The 15,439-nt window shown below is 32.1% G+C and overlaps 2 protein-coding genes across 3 annotated transcripts; one reads left to right on the forward strand and one right to left on the reverse strand.

Moving 5' to 3' along the window:
- The first annotated feature begins 1,121 nt into the window (after positions 1–1,121).
- On the forward strand, positions 1,122–2,150 carry LOC107482007 (transcription termination factor MTEF1, chloroplastic-like). The gene has a single exon (XM_016102378.3). The coding sequence runs from the start codon at positions 1,151–1,153 to the stop codon at positions 2,087–2,089; it is 939 nt and encodes a 312-aa protein (XP_015957864.1). The 5' UTR covers positions 1,122–1,150; the 3' UTR covers positions 2,090–2,150.
- Positions 2,151–2,295: 145 nt separating this feature from the next.
- Positions 2,296–5,439, reverse strand: LOC107482006 (uncharacterized). 2 transcript variants are annotated; one of them, XM_016102377.3, is made up of 6 exons: positions 4,898–5,439; positions 3,655–4,205; positions 3,488–3,537; positions 3,110–3,208; positions 2,836–3,012; positions 2,296–2,724 (listed from the first exon to the last, which is right to left on the reverse strand). In XM_016102377.3, the coding sequence occupies exons 1-6, from the start codon at positions 5,362–5,364 to the stop codon at positions 2,671–2,673; spliced, it is 1,398 nt and encodes a 465-aa protein (XP_015957863.1). In that variant the 5' UTR covers positions 5,365–5,439; the 3' UTR covers positions 2,296–2,670. The 2 variants fall into 2 exon arrangements, with proteins under 2 accessions (XP_015957863.1, XP_015957862.1); XM_016102376.3 differs by having other exon boundaries at positions 3,655–4,217.
- Positions 5,440–15,439: the final 10,000 nt, after the last annotated feature.

Below are 15,439 nucleotides of genomic sequence, written 5' to 3' on the forward strand. Positions count from 1 at the left end.
GGTGAGTGTGCTGTGATACTTAGGATTGGGGGTTGTCCAAAATTATAAAAAAATATTTAGTCTCTAAACTTTGCAAATATGACCAAAAAAGCTTGTAAGTAGTGTTTATTAATTTTTTTTTTCTAAAACAAATGATCCAGTGTTCTTTTTGGGCTATTTCAGCACCAAAACCAAAATAACGTCCTTTTACAAATTCTAGCATGGCATTTGATTATCCATGTCAACGCTTCATTAACATTTTTGGGTCGAAAAATTGTTGCAAGGAGCCAAGGACTAATGTGAGTCACATTTACAAATTTTGAAGACTATAAAAAGGTAATTGAAATTTCAGGGACTAAATTGAAACTTGCGTATAAGTTTAGGGTTAAATTGAATATTAACTCAAATCTTCATATTTATCTTGAATTAAACACAATACTAAGACATAACTCAGTCATGTACACCTTTTTTTTGAAAAAGTATAGGTGACTAACAATTTTTTTGAATAATGTGTGAACAATGTGAATTAATAGGGTTAAAAGAGTAAATTTAATTAAGAGCATTAAATTAGAATGTAATGTATTTTTATTTGATTGATGGTTGTTCATGTTGTTTAAGATAGTTATTGTTTACTTTGCATTTCCTTTTTTTTTTAAGTTAGGAGTAAGGCTCAAACTCACAACTTTTAGGTATAAGAAGACTGTCATTTGAGCTATAATTCGTTGGTCAGTCAAATACACTTTACATCAAATAAATTACAGAGATTTAATTTAGTTTAATCTTTCGGTCTCAATGTTTTAGTTTCAATTTTTTAGTTTTTGTCTTTTAATTTTAGTCTTTTTTCAAATGGTGTAATACAGCTCTTTTCAGATTAGGAAAGAAAAATAGAATAATAGTAGAATTATTTTAAGGAAATGTTAGAGTCAAATGCTTTAATAAAAAAAAATGTGTGCGCAACTGTTAATTGTGATTTCCCGTATTTACTACACTGTCAGAATCTCAAATTCTATGATACATTGCTTCAATCAACGAAATGATATGTGGCAATCTATTTTCAGCCAATCAAGTTTGAAAGTAATCTCCACGTGTCATCCCATAGTGGCATAATATTAGGATTTCATTGGAGATATTATTACAGGACAATCATCCCCCTTTCCACTTCCACCATACCATGTCAGGTGCTGCTAGGGCGGTTGGAGCGGTTGCTCTACACACTTCAATGTGCACCTTCTCATCCTCCCATTCCCACAGACCATCAACAACTCCTTTCAATTCTCACCAACCTAACACAAACACTCATCTCACTAGCCTCCTCCAAACTCACCCACTTTACCCTCTAACAACTGCAAGGCTCTCTCTTCAATTCAAAGAGAAAATCCTCTGCCTTGAGATCATGGGCGTTGATGCTGGCAAAGCATTGTCCCAGAACCCTGCTCTAACCACAGCTTCAATGGAATCCATTCAATCCATTATCTCCTTCCTTCTTTCCAAAGACATCCAGCACAAGGACATTCCTAGGATCATTTCCATGTGCCCCAAGATTCTCACCTCTGACATTAATGCTCAGCTTGACCCAGTTTTTGACTTTCTCTCACAAGACCTCAAAGTCCCGGATCATAGCTTTAGGAAGGTTATCAATAAGTGTCCATACTTGCTCACCGCCAGTGTTGTAGATCAGCTTAAGCCAACTTTGTTTTATCTTAGAAGATTTGGCTTGAAGGACTTGAAGGCCCTGGCTTATCAAGAACCTGTTTTGTTGGTGTCTAGTGTTGAGAAATCCTTAATCCCTAAGCTGAGATATTTGGAGAGTTTAGGATTCTCTAAGGATGAGGTTAAGGATATGGTCTTGAGATGTCCATCATTGCTCACTTTCAACATTGAAGTTAATTTTCGGCCCAAGTTTGAGTATCTTGTTGGGGAAATGGGGAAGAAACTGAAGGAGCTGAAAGAATTTCCCCAGTACTTTTCTTTTAGTTTGGAGAACAGGATAAAGCCTAGGCACATGGAGGTGTTGCAAAGTGGTATCAATTTGCCTTTGTCACTGATGCTTAAGAGCACTGATCAAGAGTTTAGGGAGCTGATAGAGCAGGGGGTGGGTGACACTCACTGATGAGAGTATTATTTTCTGTGTATATTTATGTACATGAATTCAGTGCCAAGTTTGGATCTTATTTTGTTTATATATACTTAACATTCTATGCAATAGATTTCTAATTCTTTAGTATAGGTTCCTTAGCATTCTAGAGCAAATCTTTGTTTGCCCGTATCAGAGGTTCACCAAAACTGATGAAATGTAATCTTCCAGACAGCAAGATAATAATGTAATTCTGTATGTTTCAATTGAACTTGCAAAGACGAGCAAACTTTTTCCTTACTCTAACAGCATCTAATAATGTCACATTTTTAAACAGAAACTGAATCTTGGTTCCATGTCATCATATACAAATCATATACTAAGATCAATCAAATAACTTCCTATTAAATACATCATAAGTAACACCTAAAAGGGATCAAACAGCAACTAATACAGACATAAATAACAAAATAGTCCTCGGTTAATCATTTGTACAAAGGAGCAGATGCTTTCAAAATTCAAATATCATGTGTATCTACTGCATGCCAACAAAAACCTTCCATTATTCCAAATTTCTAGCTTGGGGTTTGCCAAAACTGAGTGATCAGCAATTTCAATCATCTGCCTCTTAAAAATGAAACATCCATAGATATGAATGCTGCCCATGCATCCTGTTCCAAAATAGATAATGTTAACTTTGGTATCGTTCCTCACTCTATACATTAGTGTGCAAAGAAACATAATGGCAGAACCTATCTATATGTGATATATAGTTTACACACCTGAAGAATGGAGAAAACCTTCTCTGCTACATACTTCTGCAAGACTGTGGCTCCTCTTTGCTGAAGTTTGTCAGGATGCAGGCATAACCTTGCTTTCTGATAAGCCTTCTTCACCTTTGAGCTTTCTATTAGACTCATAAGAGGAACAGCATACCAGCCACTCTCAGGCCATAGAACCTAGCAATTGAAACATATAACCATGTAAGTTCTTCGTTTACCCGTGCATGCCAATGGTATAAACAGCTCCAAAAGATTTAAGCAAATAAAATTTTACATGATGCAGTGTTGAAAGGAGTAGCCGGATGTCAGTTTCTTTGCCGGATGACCACAACCTTATGTCTCTGTCTAACTTCTCTGTTTCCGTCAGTGGTTTCTGTAGAAAAAGTAGAACTATTATATTTACTGGGTAGTGTTTGGAAATTTAACTGCTTCAACAAACACCAAATGTTAATTTCGGACAGAATGCATGTTGCAACTTGCAACAACTCATTTCTATTAACATATCCTCATTTTTAGTTATTGCAATTGGATTATACACATCATTCTAGTTGAATAGATTCTACCGTTTATTTTCTTGGCCAAGTTATTTTGTCAACTAGTAAAATGATCAAGTCGAAATGTAAATTAGTATGATCAATGTAATATATATTACCTTGGGAGATTCAACTATTTCGATTTCATCATCATGGCATTCAAAGCTTCCTGCATTATACAGTCAGATACAAATAATAAGTGTCTGCTTTTATCTGTTCCAGTGTATCCAAATGAGGACATTGTATGAAAAAGCGAAATATTCAGTTAGTGAAGACAATGAATCACCTTTTGTTTTAGCAGTTTGTTCATTGCTATCATTTTTACTGCTTGATCCTTCATCAGAGCTCCCTGATTGAAACTTCTCTTTGGCCCATGCAATTGCTTCATCTATGGCTGATGCTTCACAATCTTCCCTCCTGAGATTGGAGTTGAGCTCTATGACATAGGAGCTCATAACTTCATCTTCGTCCTCATCATAGTCGTCATCATCATCCTCTATAATTTGTTGTTTAAGCACACCATCATGAACTGAATATTTTGCTTCAGGCTCTTGACGGAGTGAAGAGACAACAGAAATAGGGGAATTGAGCTCCCAATCATCGGTAAATCCTTTGACGCTTTGATATGAGTCATATTCAAAACTGATGGTTTCTGGAGATGTGACTCTTCTTGAGGATCCTAAATTTGAGCTTTTGAAGATTTCCTTGAATTCATTATCAGGAAATTGAAATTCAACTGACTGAGAATCGCATGGAGAAGTTGGTACCCCATGGTTATCCGGGTATTCCTCAGGCATCATAGAGGATGAGTTCCATCTCCATGGAACACTGATTGGCCTGTAAAAATCACTGTAGAACTCTCAGATTCAGAATCCTTGTTACCGTATTGCCAAAATTTCACAAATTATGTTCATCTTGCAAAACAAAATAACATAACTTGCATTAAGATTTACTTATTTTTTTTATTAGATATCGTAAAAATTATTTATTACAGCATCTTCACTTAAATAAATAAAGAGAAGCATAATTTACAACACTTGTATGTATACCTTTTCTTAATACGAAAAGAATATTTAAAAAAAGTAGCACTATAACATTCTTCTCAAATAAATTCACATAGTATTATACATTACTGTAAAATAAATTTAAGTATACGAATATTTTCTGGCGAGGATGTAACCAGGTTACATTCTCAAACAATTTAACTGCATAGTAGAGTAACATAGTCAAATATATTCACCATACTCGCCAGTATACCTAACATATTCACACAAAAGATTTATCTTGTGCTTGTATAAGACTAAGTTATAAACATTTAACAAAAGAAATAACCATGGTTACCTGTATATGAGTAAATCGAATCCAATTAAAAATAATGAACATAATCATCAGTATATTTATTGAATTGAACATAGTATTCTGATTCTCTACCTAGTTAATCACCATTCACAAAGGCCATACACGTCAAAAGTGCAGTAAAATAAACAGTGGAACAAGCAAAAACATTGTTTCCGTTACAGGCTACGTACCTCAGCTTTGAAGCTAAACCAGACAGTGCCACGTCATCTCCGATCGCCGGCCGGCGAGGGCTCAGCTCCTCCGAGCTCAGCACCGACGACGATGTCCCCTTCGATTGCGATCTTGACCGTTCCCTGGATCTCCGTTCGTCGTCTGAGCCAAATATGTCACTGTAAAACCCGTTGTTCCTCGCCGATGGAATCCTGAACACAGGCAGGTTCCGACCACATCTCGTTGCCGGAGAAACGAACTCCGGTGGCCTGAAAACCTCCTCGTAGAACGAGCTTCCGGAGTTGGAGTATTTGTGCGCAAGGAGTGTCCTCGGCGGGCCGCCGAAGACGTCAGCGAAGTCTTCGGCGGCGTCCACCGCAGGTTCGGAGCCGGAGAATATGGAGCGGCGCCTCCACCTGTCCTCCACCGATCTCCGTCGAGGGAGACCCCGCATTATCCCCGTACCAATTCTGCATGATTCGTCCATTTTTTCCTACGACGTTCTCCGGTTCCCTTGCCGGATATTGACCGGAAAAAGAAAACACAGAGCAAAGCTTATGCTTAGCTTAGAAGTTTTTTTTTTTTTTTTTACTGAAATGGCTAGATGAATGTGAATTTTTGTTGAATTAAATTAATTATTTTATCTGCATTATGAAGTAAGCATGATACGGACAGTTATGATTTCATCACATTTGTGTCATATTATTAATTTGTGAGAAGGGGGTTAGTGATAATTGAAGGAAAATGTATGTTTATGGTGGAATTGTATTGAAGTCCCCACAGACATAATCATGAGTTGTGTGTTCCCTTTTCCTTCCTTTTGCACCATGCTTTTGATTCTCTTTTTTCCTGTGGGTCATGGCATTTTCTGTTAAGCTCTTGTTTGTCTTCATGCACCGAATTAATCATGCCATGATTTTAGTATGCATGGATTTTTCAATTTTTCCTACTTAGGGAAAAACGAGCTAAGAAGATAAAAAAAATTAAATAAGATCAGCATGCATGGATTAAGTTAAGTATCACAGAATAATTATTGCTTTTAATTGTCAGAAAATGTGGAGTTGTGTGTATGGCTGAAGAAGAAAAAGTTAAGAAAAGGTTACGTTGGCCATGGGATAAGGAGGGTTTGACACCTCATAGGGGACAAGGCATGCGTTAAATTCATTTTCAAATCAAACTTATTCCAATTAGTGACCGTAATCAATCACTTTTTGAGGTCAGATTTATAGTCATCAACTAACGGTGTGCCCTTAATGATTCTCTATATGTATTATATATCTTCATTTTTCAACAATTTCCTTTTATCTTTCTCTATTTGTATCCCTTGTGGAGTGTTCATCAGAAGATTCAGGATCCTCAATGTTTATTATATATTGCTTAGGATTGAAATAACATACTAACGTGTGCTTAATAGTATGAGAAAATTATTGTTAATTATTTGATTTTCAGGTGAAGTAATTTGTAAGTTATTATATTATCTATTCAATATTGGCCTTATATATTTGATGAGGATGTGGTCCAAAAGCACAATCCAATCAGCTACGGATTAACTTTATTATATTATATATAGCTATGGGTGGGAGACAAAACAGAACATTATGTCTTATTAAACACTAGATGATGTAGGATAATCATAGATCAATGCAATTAGTTCTATCTGACTTGGTCATCATTTATTTGTATAATAATGATCTTGTCAATGTAGCCTAAGTGCTCGTTATACATATATAAAGCTATAAAGCTATGGAAAAGTATAGAGTACCAACATATTATCCGCCAACTTTTGCCAACTCTTATTTATATTTGTGTTTTTTGAAAGTGTGTTCGTAGATGTGTCTAATAATTAATATATTTTAAATACATATATAAAGAGACACATCTAGAAAATATATCTATAAAGACACTTCTATTAAACACAGTTATAAAAAATACATTTTTATTAGACACATCCACGAACACACTTCTATGAAACACAATTATAAATAAGAATTGGTAGAAGTTGGCAGATATGCTGGTGGTAACGTAGCGAAACCGTAAAGCTATTAGGTAATATTATACAGCGCAAGCTACACAGTTGGTGTTCATATTATATTACTATGGATATGGAGTATGGGCACTTATTGTACAAAAACATTTTTCTCATTTCATTGAATATTTGTATAATGAATAAAGTATATTTGTTATTTTAATTTTGTCTCAAAGATTTTTAAATTACATTAAAGAGGAGTGTTAGAGTCAAATAAGTTTTGTAATTTGTAATCATCAATTAATCATCATTAGTATTTTTAATGGTGTAAAATTTTATCTAATTGTGTAAGATTATTCACTTTGGCCAAATTTTAATAAAAGTATTGTCCCCTAGTTTTCTCTATATTAAATATATTTCTGACGGTTAATTTTTTAAAAATTTTAGTGCCAACTAAGTAACAGTTTTACAAAAACTAACAAACTTTAACATAAGCAAATCAGATAGAGTTGTCATATATTATTACTGAATTAGTTTTAAACATTTTGAAAATTTAGTCATTAAGAGTATATTTGATATAAATAAAATTTTTTAATTTAAGAAAAAAATTTAAACAAAATAAAATTTAGAGATATTTTTAAAATTCTTGACAAATTTTAAGTACAAAAAATATATTTTACTTTTGTATAAATTTTTATTTTTTACTTTTTATTAGTTATTTTAATATAAAAAATAAAAAAATACTCAAATAAAGATAATCTACATAATATTATTCGTCCTTTCTGATATATGAGAGATAGAGATAAGAATAAGATAGATAATTGATATGTACAAGAAACGCTGTTCCTACTTACTAGCCCAAAACATGACTAATGTATATAATCCTCTAAAAAAATATGACTATGGTATATATAACATGTGAAAAATAACGTTGATGTGCAGTTTATCTATCATTTCCAGCTACATTTCTTGGATGATGTTCGAAGAAATTGAAGAAACTGACAAAAGAGCAGCTGTAGGTGCTTTTGCTATGGATCGGATCGGATTAAAATTATGCATTATTGTCCGAAGATGCTACACATCATATATGATAATATGAAGGTACAATATGCACGTTTTTAATTTGATCCCTAGCTAGCATAATATCTAAATTCTAAACGCTTCCCTATCATATAATATCTAAAATCACACTATTTTGTTAGTTCTATTAATAAGCATACACGAGTCACGGTATTTATTAATTGCCGCGATAATTCACAACCGTTCCGTGAATAATTGAATATACATCATGATCTGTCGGTATGGTTTATATATAAGATTATAGGAAGCTATTGATGATTTAATTTGTTTCTAACTGAAGCATATATATAAGCGTGTCACGCGGGAAATAATAATTAAGTACATATAGGATTAAAGAAAAATGTAATTTACCTCATACTCATAGGATTGTGCATGAAGATTATCCATTAAGATGGTGATCGTACTTAAATTCATGATGACTCTCACCGTAGAATAGTATATATACTACTACTGTTTACGTAAGTATATATATTGTGTTTATTATTAGGTGCGTCTCTTGTATTGACGTCACAGTTTTGAAGACATACAAATTAATACGATGGAGAGATTTTTCATCAAAAACTACTATGCACACATGCTACTTTCTTATGTATTGATGATGATTCCTCAAAGTTAATAATAATAATAACAATAAAAATGTAATTGGCACATGTAATGAATTGAAGAAAGTTAACGAGTGTAGCTGGGGCCGGGCATGGTGTTTTTCTTAATGGTGTGACGAATGATGAGAAAAGGCATAATGATGGGAGCTTACCCCGGAAGCAAAAACACGATACACCGTTTGTTATGGCCCTTGCATGTGAAAAGTAACCATTCTATATGTATATTAAAATTAGTTATCAGTCACCAATATAAAATATATGTTAAAATATATATACAGATTGAAAATAAATTAAACCACATGTATTTATATATTTAATTTTAGTAGCTGATTTTTTCTCTACAATGATATTTTTGGAAAAGTGAAAAACCCTTTCTGATTCATGTCCTTCCTCGTTCGGTTCAAGTCAAACTAAGATTTCCATTGTTTCACTTGCGTGTATGTCTTTTCTTTTCTCTTAAATGATGGTTAAACTTTCAGCATGGTGCGTGGTTGCAACAAATTAAAAAAGCAATAAAAGTAGCAGCTAAACAAAACATTTTCTGATGAATATATAAATATATATCTACATTCAAATTGATCCCTACCACCACCTCCATATGTAGCTCATGATGATAATGCATCAAGGGCCAAAAGCTAGCTTTTTTCTCATCATATGTCATACTTTAAAGAGAATGCCATGCCATGCCAGCATATTTGTCCCACTATGCTTCCACCATATATAAATCATTATATGATAGTGGTGTACACCATATCATGATTGATCAGGCATGCATTGATTTACCCGTTTCATCCTCACCTTACTTTTATTTCCTTTTTGACTCACCTTATTATTGGTTTATTTAATTCCTATGCTGGGAAAAAAACACAATGCTTTCCTTCACCTTTGTTCCCCAAAAACTGGAAAATATATATAAGGAGTTATTTATATTTATATTCTAAATTTTTAATATATATTTTATAAAAATAATTAATGGCTGATTTTAATATATATGATATATCTAGTATAATTATTTAATTATATGCTTAAAAGTATAGTATTTATTGACACTTAATCTTCAATTTAAAAAATAAAAAAGAAAAGTTTAAATGTTAGAGCATTACAATAATAACCAATCACAACAAAACTAAAAAAGTAATTAGTGACACATAAAATAAATATGTAAAAAGTAATTAGTGACTTAAGGAAGAACTAATAATTGAACGGTGATTATTCTCACATTTGAAGTCACATTATAGAAAAATATAGAGAGAGGCTAGTAGTTAGGTCAGTTACTCTATTTTTAGTTTTTTACAATTATAACCCCAATGCCCAAAACATACATAGGAGGCTACAACCTACAAGAGTGAGAGTCATTATCAAGTTAAAGTATACACTAATGACATCACTCAGATAATTAAAGAAAGATACATCCACAGATCCTCCTTCAAAAGACAAGGGCATTAAAGAAAGATCACTTGCTCTAGACCAGACAATTAATGTTCTCATTTTAAATGATCAATTAGTTGTTGGAGAAATCATTGATAAATTTACAGAAGAACCCACTGAAGATTCAGTTAAGTCTACTGAATGGTTCGAAGAAGACTATTTGGCAGACCTTTTAATAATAGTCATGGTCAATTCAAAAGAAAAAAAAAAGAAATAATCTCTGAAAAAGATGAACCAACAACTTCAATTAATCTTCCACAAATAGGATCTTCTGAAATAAAAAATTCTAACAAATAATTCATCTTTGATAATATTCCACCTTCAGAATATAGAGAAAGACTGAATGAATTTGGTGCTTGGATTAAAACCAATATGGCTAATCCAAATATTTCAAGCAGACAAGTTCTTACAGAATTCATAAATTGAATGACTGATAATCTTCATGAATAGGTTAACAACCTTTTTAAGTATGAAAGACTTCAACTCATCAATAGTATTTTTCTCAATTTTTGGGAGTATTACACCAAGAGTTTCTAGGAGATATCACAATCATCAAGAAAAGAAACTCCTAAGAGTATTTTGAAATGAAATGTTGCTCACTCAACATGAAAGACTTAGAAAAGTATTACAAGAGGATGGCTGCTAAATATTATCGATCCTCTTGGAGGAAATAGTAATCCACCCCTCAAACAAGTCTTCATAGTATCCTTGTCAGATAAACTCAAGCCAGAACTACAGCGAATGATGATGACTCTTTGTAAAAAAGTAGATACCACCACCATGGGAGAAATATACCAACTGGCTCTAACTGCATTGAATAATCTATGTGAATAACAATAAATGTTCAAGAGGTTCACTCAAAATTCAAACAAACTCAAAGAAACATGGAGTGAATCCTATCTGAAGATCAAATGTAAAGAACACGGCATTTGTGAGTGCAAGCCAAAACAAAAACACATTTGCAGTAGCAATCCATGACGTTTCAACAAAAGACATTTAGAAAAAGTAGAAGAAAGCAAAGACTTTTTTTGCTATTTCAAAAGAAAAAACATCTATAAGAAGAAGCCAAACAAATATTTTAATTTATTTACGAAAAATAAGGTAATTTTGCTAAATTATGTCCCAACAAGACAAAGAAGAAAATAAAAATACTTCAACTTTTAATGGATGCAGCCTCTATAAAAAAGATGAAGAAGATCTTTAATCAGTACTTGAAGAGTAGGAGGACAAAGATGGTGATACTCAGTATGTTTTTCAAGACTCTGATCCGAAGAAAAAGCAGTTTAGAAGATAATTTTTCACTAGAAAAATCAGTCTTTACTTCCATTACTATAAGGATGTCTAAAGGACCCAAAATTTCGAAAGAAGAACTTGGATATCTTAGGTCCTTGGGAATGAAGCAAATTGATGGTACCCCTCGACCCCATTTCTATTTAAAGATCACGACTTCTAAATATGACAAACCATTAAAGGCTGTTGCACTGATAGATACTGGATCATGTGCCACCATTCTAAAACCACATGTCTTACCCGCAGAAATGTGGGCACCTTTTCATAAAAAATTTTCAGCAGCTAATAAAAAAGTCTTCACTATTAATCTAATTTCTAGAAAATCCATAGGATTTGAAATATTTGCAGGCCAAACTACTTGATTCAGGGTATTAAAAAGTTATCTCCCAAAAAAGGATGTCCTGTTTGAATTTGATGCTTTTTATCGAACCCATAAACTATAAATCAAGCCCACTAGATTGAGTTACAAAAGACCGTTTTTACCTTACACAGAGATACAAAGTATACTTGAGATCCAGGAAGCTCAAGAAGAATATAAAGAGATCCAGCAACAACTACTCAATACTTCTTGCGACAGTCATGATCAATTCAACCATCCTGCACCTTTGTGGAAAAATCCAAATTTCTACGTTCGTCTTCCTTTCAAAAGGAATGAGGACATTAACCCAACTAAGGCCACCCACTCTGGGATGAATCTTGAAGATCTCAAATTAGCAAGAGCTGAATGTGCAACTCTTCTTGTCTAAGGACTCATTGAACCAACCAATTCTAATTGCGCATGTCAAGTTTTTTATGTTGAGAAAAGAGCGGAGCAAAATAGAGAAAAAAAAAAGAGGCTCATTATTGATTACAAGCCACTCAATGTCTTTTTGCAAGACGATAAATTTTCTCTACTAAGAATTTCAGTTATCACACAAAAGCTAAGTGAGGTAAAAATATTCAGCAAGTTTGATCTAAAAGCTGAATTTTTAAAAATTAGACTCCATCTTAAAGATAGATACAAGACAGCATTCTATATTTCTGAAGCCCAATATCTGTGGATAGTAATACCATTTGGACTCAAAGTGGCCCCATCTCTCTTCCAAAAAATAATGATCAATATCTTTGAGCTCATTTTATATTTCACACTCAAAGACGGACCCACGTTGAAACCTAAGGAGGCATTTGTCCCCACTAAAATTTTGTAAAGCGAATGATTATATATGAACGTAAAATTTGCCTCCATCGTTATCTTAGTTTTGCCCCATAATAAATTATAATATTCTTTTAGTTTCATGTTAAAAAAATTGTTTTATTAAACTTAACATGTAGAAATATTTATCTTACTAAATTTAATTTAGTATCAAAATTATAAATAAACAACTAAATCAACTCAATAAACAAATAATAAATAGTGATAATGTATTTTTTGAAATTAAGTAATTAATTAATTACTAAATTGAAGTTTAGTTTTTTAAATATAAGTGAAATTATTAGTGTTTTTCTTTTAAAAATGAGTTGAAATAAAAAATTTATTAATTATATTCTTATTTAAAATTATATGGTGTTTTTTATTTAACTTTTTAAAATTATATAATATTTTTATTTTAACTCGTAAATGATTTTGCTTGTAATAGATTTTTAGTTAAAAACATTTTTAATACCATAAATATTATAACAAATGGATTTTTTAATTGAGTAGGATTGTGGGAGATAATCAAAGTAATTAATAGTTGAAAATTATAATTAGTAGTAAAGTAATTTTTTAAAAATATATAATTTAATTTTGATGTATTGACAATATAAATTTTTATACATAGTTATTTAATTATATTATTTTTTTAATAATTATTCATGTAATAAATGTGAAAGATTATTATTTTCTTTTATGTAATGATACATAATTAATTAGATGTATAAAAATCTTTAAACTAATAATGTACAAAAATTAAATTAAAAAATATTAAGTTATTTTAAAAATAAAGAGAGAAAATTTATTATAAGTTAAGTTTTTTTTATATTTTCTTCGTAACTTTATATATTTTGTTTTATTTTTAATTTATTTATTCTTATTACTTATTTTTATCTTTTGTTCTATTATATGTACTTATGTTGCATATAAATAGTAATTCAGTCTTTTATTATTGAATGTGTACAAAATAAATTAGTTAGGATAATAAATTATCTATAATTTAATTAAAAGATTTTAAGTGTAAGTTTTAGAAATAAGAAATATTTTTTTATAAATTACATATAATGAATAGTATTTTAAGAATGAAAGTGTTCACTAACTCTTTTGAATTTTATATTTCCATATACTTAATAATGTTTAACAAAATTTATTTTAGTATATATATTTTTGTCCCCACTCCCAAAATTTTTTGGATCCGTCGTTGTTCACACTTATTTACATGATGATATCCTACTGTTCTAAAAAAACAATAAGGCCCATAAGACACTCCTAGCCCATCTCACTCAAATCATAGAAGATCAGGGAATCATGCTATCATAAAAAAAAAGAGTTTTATTGTCCAAACAAAAATTGAGTTCTCTAGGATGATTTTTCAAGATGAATTTTTTCAACGAGAGAATCATATTGCTAAAGAATTTGTCCATTTTCCTTATGAAAACATGACCGTCAAACAGGTTCAACAATTCTTAGGAATTATAAACTACATCAGAGACTTTATTCTAGATGTGACCAAACACATCAACTAACTGTCAAAACTATTGAAAAAGAAACTCCCCACCATAGAGACTTGAACAGATTACAGTTGTCAAAAATCTGTAAAAAATAACACAAGACCCCCTCCTTTAAAGATTTCTAGCACAGAAAAAAGGTTACTACAAACAGATGTCAGTGACAAATTCTAGGGAGCTATGTTAATTGAAGAAACTGATAGGACAAGACATTACTGTGCGCATGCTAGCGAACAATTCAAAGAATCAGAAAAATACTACCATACCACTTACACATAAATCCTTGTTGTCAAACGCGAGATAGAAAAATTCAATTTCCACCTCAATTCCTATCATTTTACCGTGGAAATGGATAACACCTCTTTTCCATCAACGCTGTAGATCAAGAAAAAGATTCTGCCAGACTCTCAGCTCTTGTGATGGAAAGACTGGTTCTTCCGTTATAAATTTGAGGTAAAACACATAAAGGGACATGAAAACACTTACTAATTTTCTTTCTAGACCTACTAAAGAACTAATCCCAAAACCAGTCCTTTACATTTGCACAATGAATATTCACTTATTAGCTCCTACTCATTCTATCAAAGACAAAAGAAATCAACCCTCACCACCATCTGTCATCTTATCACCAGAAACCATTTTTCTCCACAAAAAAAATCATCCAATATTCTCATTTACAACAGTTTGGTTTGAAAGCCATTACTACTGAACAGTATATAAACCTAGAAATTTCACAAAAACTCATCCAAAATTATCAAGTCCAAGGCTACACCTATTTACATCTAGGAGCAGTTAGGCTTATTCTAACTCTTCATGGAAGAAGATCTCTTCCTGTAACAGCCAAGGTTGCTTTTTTAGATAGTACTTTCAAGGATTACCAACATACCTTGATTGGAGCGTTAGTCACTGCACTTTCAAACGGAAGTATTATTCTTACTATAACTCCTAATTTCACAATGAGGTTATCAGATCCAACGATACCTCATAGATTGAAGATTCAAATACAGCTAGTTGGAGTAATTCAAGACTCCAATGCTGAACAGGCTACTTTGCACCACCAAGTCCTCTACAGAATCCAATATCATATTCTCAATCTCCCAAACACCACATGAGAAGTATTATTCATATTCATTGATAATGTCAGAGGACCAGCAATTATAAATATTCTAAGGATGATCACCCCTGAAGAATTTTCTTATATTATTCTATTGGAATGGATGATTGATTATGAGAAAGTCTTCTTCAAGAAACAGGTTGATGTTTATACTACAGCTCCACCAACTATTACCCACAGTAGTGATGGAACGGTGACTATTATTTTCCAAAAATCAGGAGTAGTCAAACAAACTCCCCTGCGAGGATCATCTTTCAGAAGGATTAATATGATCTTTCCAGTTCGAGTACAAACTACTCACAATCAAGATGATCTGCTGGTACATTTCTATGAAAATGGAAGACTTGTCTATGTTTCTCATATTAATGGCCATTTCATTTGGGATGTTGATCCCTCTATGTGT

The sequence above is a fragment of the Arachis duranensis genome, chromosome 3, assembly GCF_000817695.3.
Source record: "Arachis duranensis cultivar V14167 chromosome 3, aradu.V14167.gnm2.J7QH, whole genome shotgun sequence".
NCBI classification, from domain to species: domain Eukaryota; kingdom Viridiplantae; phylum Streptophyta; class Magnoliopsida; order Fabales; family Fabaceae; genus Arachis; species Arachis duranensis.